The following is a 10,000-nucleotide window of genomic DNA, read 5'->3' on the forward strand; positions in this document are numbered from 1 at the left end:
AAAACAGTTATTTTAAATTTTCATAATATTTAACAATATTACTGTTTTTTTATCAAATAAATGCAGCCTTGGTGAGCAGAACAGACTTCTTTAAAAAAAATAAAAAATCATACCGATTCAAAACTTTTGACTGGTAGTAGGCTATATATATAGCCTATATATATTTATACACACACACACACACACACACACAAACAGTAGATCATACAAATATATATTGATTGTGTTTGAGTTTAGCAGAGATCAGTGCTGAGTCCGTGGAGAAGACAGTGATTCTGCTTAAAGAGAAAGCAGAAAGTGGAGATTCTCAAGCCGCCTTCCTCCTGGGACAGTTACACTATGAGGAGGTGATGATGCCTAAAGTCTCTCTCATTTAACCTGCGCACAGATTCTATAGGTTATGCAAAGCCAGAATCATGTGGGAATGTGATCCATGACTCGTGACTGCTGGTGTGTGTTCTTCAGGGCCGCTTCACAGAAGCAGAGATCATCTTCGACGGCATTAAAAATGAAGATCCCCGAGCTCTATATCAGCTGGCTGTCATGTATTACGATGGACTTGGAACCAAAGAAGACCTTGTGAGGACCTTCTTATTCATGATATCTCTCAGATCTACAGTAATAATAGGCTTTTTGTATGTTACAAATTTACAAACGCCTGCAAAAGCAACTAAAATTGGAGCGCAACAGTCGGAAGTCAACTCCATTCATTTTCCCCATATGAAAACTGATTTTGAATGATAACTCATAAACCTTTAAAGACAGCCCAACTGTGAGCTACGAGGAAGTTAATCGATGGTGTTTGCTTCTGTTGAAACCGTTAGCCCGCATTATTTCAACTTATTTATAAAAGAATCGCGTTCAACAGCTAAATTCGTGGTGATAAACTACATTACCCATAATGCTGTACAGAAAATTCCACCAATCAGAGTCGAGACAAGCAAAACCACCAAAACAGCTCTTTAGCTCCGCCCACTCCCATAAACAAGCTCTCTACACTCAAAATACTGAAATGTTTGTATATATATATATATTCAACATATTAAATGAGTAGTTCGCCCATTTTTTAGTTTGTGTCATTCGCAATGCTTCATGGGATTGTAGTTATTTCCCTCACTGAAGTCCTTAAACACACAGTCTTGAATTTTTGTCTGATTTTCAAACAGGTTTTTTGCTTCAAACCAAAGTTTGCAGTGTTGTGATTCTCCTCGCAGCTGATTGGCTCGGTTCATGGCTTATAAGACTATTTTAAAATCCCTATGGAAAAAAATTAATGGAAAAAAATACTTCCGAAAAAGGGGACGGACACTGTTACACTCTATTAAAGTCTCACTGTCTATATGAAAACCACCAACTTTAACAGGGCAAAGCAATGGAGTTGATGAGAAGAGTTGCATTGTGGGATTCCTCGCACGCGGGCTCTGTCAGACACGCGGCGCTGTATAACCTGGGCCGGGCGTATCTGGAGGGTCACGGGGTCCAGGCGTCCAGCGCTGAAGCAGAGCGGTGAGAAACTATCACACAAAACACAAATCTGGTGCAACAATTGATCGTGTCACAATATATCGCAATACAAAAATGCAGCAACTATGTATCGTGGATAGTGACAATATGTATTGTGTATAGTTCACCCAAAATAAAAATTACTGTGTGAGAAAAAATTCAAGTTTACAGAGTTTTAGTGTCAGTACTACATTAAACAATGTTGAATATAATTACACACATTTTAATCAACATCACGATACTGAACTCACGATATTATTGCGATACTCCAAGACATGTTAAAAGATTAACAAAACATGTACCGTTGACTAAAATGCTAAGTTTGGTATTACTGTACGTTGTGTGTGTGAATGAATAGTCTTGGACTTGATGCTGAAACCCAAAGCACAGGACAATAGAGACACCAGAATAACAATATTCATGATTCTGAAGATGAAAATACAGAATTATTTTAGACGAATATGCAGTCTGTCACTGATTAGATATATTTAAAATAATGTCGGGCACTTTGTACAGAAATTCATTACATTATATTTAACATTATATAGTAGTTTAATGTAGTAATGTCGACATTGAATTTTTTCTCACACAGTAATTTTTATTTTGGGTGAACTACACACAACACATAATGTCACTATCCACAATACATATTGTTGCATTTTTGTATTGCCATATATTGTGACACGATCTATTGTGACGCTGCTAGTAGGGAAGTGTGATTTGTGACGGTGCCCTGTGTGTTCCCGCAGGCTTTGGCTCCTGGCAGCTGATGAGGGGAACCCGGACGCTAGTGTGGAGGCGCAGTCGTCTCTCGGCATGTTCTACTGCAGACCCGAGACCCTCGACCTCACCAAGGTCCTGAGATCATGCATGACCGGCTCCACTTGCAGTCGCACAACCAGAGGATCAGCTCTGGGTTCCTTTGGGAATCTAATGGGATTTTCGAATAGTAATTTATGAGTGGAATAGGTCTGTGGTTGGCAAGTAAACTTGCAATTACGATAAAAAAGTCAGAATTGTGGGATATAAACTCGTAATTGCAATAAAAAAGTCAGAATTGTGGGATATAAACTTGCAATTACGATAAAAAAGTCAGAATTGCGGGATATAAACTCGCAATTGCAATAAAAAAGTCAGAATTGTGGGATATAAACTTGCAATTACGATAAAAAAGTCACAATTGTGGGATATAAACTCACAATTACAATAAAGTCAGAATTGTGGGATATAAACTCGCAATTACGATAAAAAAGTCACAATTGCGGGATATAAACTCACAATTACAATAAAGTCAGAATTGCGAAATGTAAACTCGCAATTACGATAAAAAAGTCACAATTGCGGGATATACACTCACCGGCCACTTTATTAGGTACACCTGTCCAACTGCTCGTTAACACTTAATTTCTAAGCAGCCAATCACATGGCGGCAACTCAGTGCATTTAGGCATGTAGACATGGTCAAGACAATCTCCTGCAGTTCAAACCGAGCATCAGTATGGGGAAGAAAGGTGATTTGAGTGACTTTGAACGTGGCATGATTGTTGGTGCCAGAAGGGCTGGTCTGAGTATTTCAGAAACTGCTAATCTACTGGGATTTTCACGCACAACCATCTCTAGGGTTTACAGAGAATGGTCCGAAAAAGAAAAAACATCCAGTGAGCGGCAGTTCTGTGGGCGGAAATGCCTTGTTGATGCCAGAGGTCAGAGGAGAATGGCCAGACTGGTTCGAGCTGATAGAAGGGCAACAGTGACTGAAATAACCACTCGTTACAACCGAGGTATGCAGCAAAGCATTTGTGAAGCCACAACACGCACAACCTTGAGGCGGATGGGCTACAACAGCAGAAGACTCCACCGGGTACCACTCATCTCCACTACAAATAGGAAAAAGAGGCTACAATTTGCAAGAGCTCACCAAAATTGAACAGTTGAAGACTGGAAAAATGTTGCCTGGTCTGATGAGTCTCGATTTCTGTTGAGACATTCAGATGTTAGAGTCAGAATTTGGCGTAAACAGAATGAGAACATGGAACCATCATGCCTTGTTACCACTGTGCAGGCTGGTGGTGGTGGTGTAATGGTGTGGGGGATGTTTTCCTGGCACACTTTAGGCCCCTTAGTGCCAATTGGGCATCGTTTAAATGCCACGGCCTACCTGAGCATTGTTTCTGACCATGTCCATCCCTTTATGGCCACCATGTACCCATCCTCTGATGGCTACTTCCACCATGTCACAAAGCTCTAATCATTTCAAATTGGTTTCTTGAACATGACAATGAGTTCACTGTACTAAAATGGCCTCCACAGTCACCAGATCTCAACCCAAAAGAGCATCTTTGGGATGTGGTGGAACGGGAGATTCGCATCATGGATGTGCAGCCGACAAATCTGCGGCAACTGTGTGATGCCATCATGTCAATATGGACCAAACTCCCTGAGGAATGCTTCCAGCACCTTGTTGAATCTATGCCACGAAGAATTGAGGCAGTTCTGAAGGCAAAAGGGGGTCCAACCCGTTACTAGCATGGGGTACCTAATAAAGTGGCCGGTGAGTGTAAATTTGCATTTGCAATGAAAAAGTCAGAATTGTGGGATATAAACTCGCAATTACGATAAAAAAGTCACAATTGCAGGATATAAACTCACAATTGCAATAAAAAGTCCGAATTGCGGGATATAAACTCGCAATTACGATAAAAGTCACAATTGCGGGATATAAACTCACAATTACAATAAAGTCAGAATTGCGAAATGTAACCTCGCAATTACGATAAAAAAGTCACAATTGCGGGATATAAATTTGCAATTGCAATGAAAAAGTCAGAATTGTGGGATATAAACTCGCAATTACGATAAAAAAGTCACAATTGCAGGATATAAACTCACAATTGCAATAAAAAGTCCGAATTGCGGGATATAAACTCGCAATTACGATAAAAGTCACAATTGCGGGATATAAACTCACAATTACAATAAAGTCAGAATTGCGAAATGTAACCTCGCAATTACGATAAAAAAGTCACAATTGCGGGATATAAATTTGCAATTGCAATGAAAAAGTCAGAATTGCGGGATATAAACTCGCAATTGCAATAAAAAAGTCAGAATTGTGGGATGTAAACTCGCAATTACGATAAAAAAAGTCACAATTGCGGGATATAAACTCGTAATTTCAATAAAAAGTCAGATTTGCGGGATATAAACTCGGAATTACGATAAAAAAAGTCACAATTGCGGGATATAAACTCGCAATTGCAATAAAAAGTCAGATTTGCGGATATAAACTCGTAATTACGATAAAAAAGTCACAATTGCGGGATATAAACTCGCAATTGCAATAAAAAAGTCAGAATTGTGGGATATAAACTTGCAATTACGATAAAAAAGTCACAATTGTGGGATATAAACTCACAATTACAATAAAGTCAGAATTGTGGGATATAAACTCGCAATTACGATAAAAAAGTCACAATTGCGGGATATAAACTCACAATTACAATAAAGTCAGAATTGCGAAATGTAAACTCGCAATTACGATAAAAAAGTCACAATTGCGGGATATAAATTTGCAATTGCAATGAAAAAGTCAGAATTGTGGGATATAAACTCGCAATTATGATAAAAAAGTCACAATTGCAGGATATAAACTCACAATTGCAATAAAAAGTCCGAATTGCGGGATATAAACTCGCAATTACGATAAAAGTCACAATTGCGGGATATAAACTCACAATTACAATAAAGTCAGAATTGCGAAATGTAACCTCGCAATTACGATAAAAAAGTCACAATTGCGGGATATAAATTTGCAATTGCAATGAAAAAGTCAGAATTGTGGGATATAAACTCGCAATTACGATAAAAAAGTCACAATTGCAGGATATAAACTCACAATTGCAATAAAAAGTCCGAATTGCGGGATATAAACTCGCAATTACGATAAAAGTCACAATTGCGGGATATAAACTCACAATTACAATAAAGTCAGAATTGCGAAATGTAACCTCGCAATTACGATAAAAAAGTCACAATTGCGGGATATAAATTTGCAATTGCAATGAAAAAGTCAGAATTGCGGGATATAAACTCGCAATTGCAATAAAAAAGTCAAAATTGTGGGATGTAAACTCGCAATTACGATAAAAAAAGTCACAATTGCGGGATATAAACTCGTAATTTCAATAAAAAGTCAGATTTGCGGGATATAAACTCGGAATTACGATAAAAAAAGTCACAATTGCGGGATATAAACTCGCAATTGCAATAAAAAGTCAGATTTGCGGATATAAACTCGTAATTACGATAAAAAAGTCACAATTGCGGGATATAAACTCACAATTGCAATAAAAAGTCCGAATTGCGGGATATAAACTTGCAATTGCAATAAAAAAGTCAGAATTGTGGGATGTAAACTCGCAATTACGATAAAAAAAGTCACAATTGCGGGATATAAACTCACAATTACAATAAAGTCAGAATTGCGAAATGTAAACTCGCAATTACGATAAAAAAGTCACAATTGCGGGATATAAACTTGCAATTGCAATAAAAATTCTAAATTGCGGGATATAAACTCGCAATTAAGATAAAAAAGTCACAATTGCGGGATATAAACTCACAATTACAATAAAGTCAGAATTGCGAAATGTAAACTCGCCAATTACGATAAAAAAGTCACAATTGCGGGATATAAATTTGCAATTGCAATAAAAAGTCAGAATTGAGGGATATAAACTCGCAATTACAATAAAAAAAGTCACAATTGCGGGATATAAACTCACAATTGCAATAAAAAGTCCGAATTGCAGGATATAAACTCACAATTATGATAAAAAAGTCACAATTGCGGGATATAAATTTGCAATTGCAATGAAAAAGTCAGATTTGCGGGATATAAACTCGCAATTGCAATAAAAAGTCAGATTTGCGGGATATAAACTCGCAATTACGATAAAAAAAGTCACAATTGCGGGATATAAACTCGCAATTGCAATAAAAAGTCAGATTTGCGGGATATAAACTCGCAATTACGATAAAAAAGTCACAATTGCGGGATATAAACTCACAATTGCAATAAAAAGTCCGAATTGCGGGATATAAACTTGCAATTGCAATTAAAAAAGTCAGAATTGTGGGATATAAACTTGCAATTGCAATTAAAAAAAGTCCGAATTGCGGGATATAAACTTGCAATTGCAATTAAAAAAGTCAGAATTGTGGGATGTAAACTCGCAATTACAATAAAGTCAGAATTGCGAAATGTAAACTCGCAATTACGATAAAAAAGTCACAATTGCGGGATATAAATTTGCAATTGCGATAAAAAGAAAGTAAGAAATCCGGGATATAAACTTACAATTATGATAAAAAGGTCAGAATTGTGGCATGTAAACTTGCAATTGCGATTACTGGAGCAGACGTTCATGTTTTGTCACTAACAAACTTCTTAATAAACTACAAATACACTAGAATCTGAGTTCATGTGCGCGACGAGAACCGCTGTCGTCCACAGGGAGCCGTTTGCATTTTAAAAACACACAGTTCCTTCAAAATTCATGTTTGATGAAATTTATGTTATAAAACACAACGTGAGGCATCAAGTATGATAACCACAGATCTTATTCTACTCATAAATTCAGAAACTGCTTCAGAAAAGTGAATTAGCCATCCGTTGACCTAAACAAATTGTTGATAATAGCCTACATTTAACTGTTATATTGCATTATAAAAAATAATAATAATTATAATAAATTAAATTAAGAATGCATATCAATTATAATAAGTTAATTAAAATAACTTAATAATAAATATAAGTTAGAATACATATAATTTAAATACATTAAAACTTTACAATTGTAAAAAAAAAAATCTTTGTCTTACATGTATATATATAAAATTATAACCAAGTCAATTTTGACTTCTGTAGTTTCAACATTTTGTCAATTTCGACTTTTTGTCATAATTATAACTTTTTATGTCATAATTGTTTTAGAAAAGCATGATACGTGGCAGAAATAGACTTCCATGATGTAATCAAGTGAAATATAATTGACTTTTTATGTCGATTTAGAATTTTTATGTCATAATTATGACTTATGTCAATTTCATCTTATGTGAATTTTGAAAGTCAATTCCAACTATCTCTGCTTTTTAACTAATATCAAGGCTGCATTTATTTGATAAAAAATACAGTAAAAATAGTGAAATATTATTATAATGTAAATCAGCTGTTTTCTATGTGAATATACAGTAAAGTGTAATTTATTCCTGTGATCAAAGCTGTATTTTCAGCATCATTACTCCAGTCTTCAGTGTCACATGATCCTTCAGAAATCACTCTAATATGATGATCTGATGCTCAAGAAACAGTTATGATTATTATCAATATTGAAAACAGTTTCATATTTTAGTGGAAACCTTTATTTTTCAGAATTCTTTAATGAATAGTAAAGTAAACAAAAGTAACTTTATAAATGTCTTTACTACACTTTTGATCACCTTAATGCATCCTTAATTTCATCTTCCAGACCCCACACTTTTGAACAGTAGCGCATCTCTCAGACTCGTTTCTGAAATCATCGCTCAGGGAAATCTAATGCAGGTTTTTCAGATGTAGTAAACCTGTGTGTGTGTGTGTGTGTGTGTGTGTCAGGCGTTCTCGTGGCACTCGGAGGCGTGTGGGAACGGCAGTGTGGAGTCTCAGGGCGCTCTGGGAGTCATGTATCTGCACGGCCTCGGTGTGCAGAAGGACCCGGACTCGGCCCTGTTCTGCCTGAAGGACTCGGCGGAGAGAGGGAACGTTTACGCCCAGGGTCATCTGACGGCCTGCTACTACCAGCGCAAACTCTACTCCAGAGCCGCAGCACTGGGAGAACGGTGCAGCCACACACACACACACACACACACACACACAACCAAATAATCCGTTAGTAATGGGATTGACGGCTCAGTCGGACTGAAAAGCCTTCATGTAAACACTTTAATCGATTGGATTGAAAGGGGGGTTTATTCCTTTTTCTAATCTGATCGAGAGAACATGTAAACACTTGATCGGATTGAGAACCGGAACTGAAAGGACTGCGCATGTGCAATGACGTAGTTATAGCGCAATGACGTGTAACGCGCTGTTCTTCTGTTGAATAAAGTGTCGTATAAATTAGTGTCCTGTAATTCTATAATTCTCCTTTCACTGTGAAGTGGAGCAGGACAACGGCCACCAGTGCTGGTCTCAGACTCTCATCCACACACGACTGGTTTAGAGCATTTTACTGCGTGATCAGCGGTACAACAAATGCTCATTGTCTCCAAATTATGACTATAAATGTATAAATATTAAGTCTGCAGTTTAAATCCGTCAATATGGTTACTAATGGATTATGTGGTTGCATGTAAACGTAGCCGGTTTGATTCAGCATGTAATAACTGGTTTTGGCTGTTCTCAGAGTGTGTGGATACGAGGACACGAGCGCCATCGCGAGACACACCGGCTGTCTGGAGGAGTTCATCAGGAAGGGCATCACTATTGCCATGTTTTACTTCGCACGCTGCCTTTATCTGGGCCGAGGGGTCCCGCAGAACAGAGACAGGGCGAAAAGATACTTCACACAGGTACACTAAAGTGCAAATAGAGATAGACGGTATTTACACCTAGTGGAAATGGCAAAAAAAGAATTTTCTTTGCAGTTATGCCGAGTTCAGACTGCACGATTTTCAAAATAATCGGGTCACTGTTGTTTTCACACTGCATGACTATCTGGGGTAACATTCAGTTGCTGCTGTGTTCACACTGCACGATGGATCGGCGACAGGAGGTTTCACACCGCATGACTTTACAAAAGAAAGAATCGCCGACAACTTCTGCCTGGTCCGCAAACTACGTTTCACAACCAAACAAACGCGAGAAGTGATAGGAAATAACGGAAGATCACGCGTGCGTGAGACCAGAGTTCTCGCGCGACACTGAATTTGTTATTAAAAATGATAGCCAACAAATTGTCTGTGCACTGATTTGTAGCGAAAATAAAAAAATAAAAAACAGTTTATGCAGGAAATGGTTGGGAAGACGAGGGGAGCAAGGACTGTGTTTTGCAAAGAGAGTTGGGGGTAAATACATAATTTTGCAAATGTCCTGCTGTTGCTGCTGGTCATGCAAATGTTTGTGCTTTGTTTCTGTTTGATACAATTGTAAATATAGGCCTATCTATTAAAATACTGATATTCTGGTCTATAACTCCTCCTCCTCCCTGTATCTTGCTCTCTCATTGGCTGTCGGTCATCGCCGATGTAGTTTTCAGTCAGAACACATTCACACAGCAGGATTGTGAATCGCCGACAGGTCCAGATATTCAGCATGCCAAATATCTCACGGGCGTCGGCGACTCGTCGGCGATTCTCTCAGATCGCGTCTTTGCTCATTCACATTGCGTGATTGTCACTCGCGTGAACGAGCACCGATTTGCCTGTGATTTCGGGCATTTGTCGGCGATTTCTCAAA

At 37.8% G+C, this 10,000-nt stretch overlaps 1 protein-coding gene across 1 annotated transcript in view; it reads left to right on the top strand.

The window, feature by feature from the left end:
* The window catches only part of LOC130078674 (LRP2-binding protein-like), an 11,897-nt gene that overhangs the window by 844 nt on the left and 1,053 nt on the right, over positions 1-10,000 (top strand). The window contains exons 2-7 of the mRNA XM_056244260.1: positions 238-347; positions 466-579; positions 1,364-1,506; positions 2,253-2,358; positions 8,159-8,382; positions 8,949-9,114. Of these exons, the coding sequence (XP_056100235.1) occupies positions 238-347; positions 466-579; positions 1,364-1,506; positions 2,253-2,358; positions 8,159-8,382; positions 8,949-9,114 (863 nt within the window). The remainder of the gene's footprint in view (positions 1-237; positions 348-465; positions 580-1,363; positions 1,507-2,252; positions 2,359-8,158; positions 8,383-8,948; positions 9,115-10,000) is intronic.

The sequence above is a fragment of the Rhinichthys klamathensis genome, unplaced genomic scaffold, assembly GCF_029890125.1.
Source record: "Rhinichthys klamathensis goyatoka isolate OS25496 unplaced genomic scaffold, OSU_Roscu_1.1 h1tg000947l_1, whole genome shotgun sequence".
NCBI lineage: Eukaryota > Metazoa > Chordata > Actinopteri > Cypriniformes > Leuciscidae > Rhinichthys > Rhinichthys klamathensis.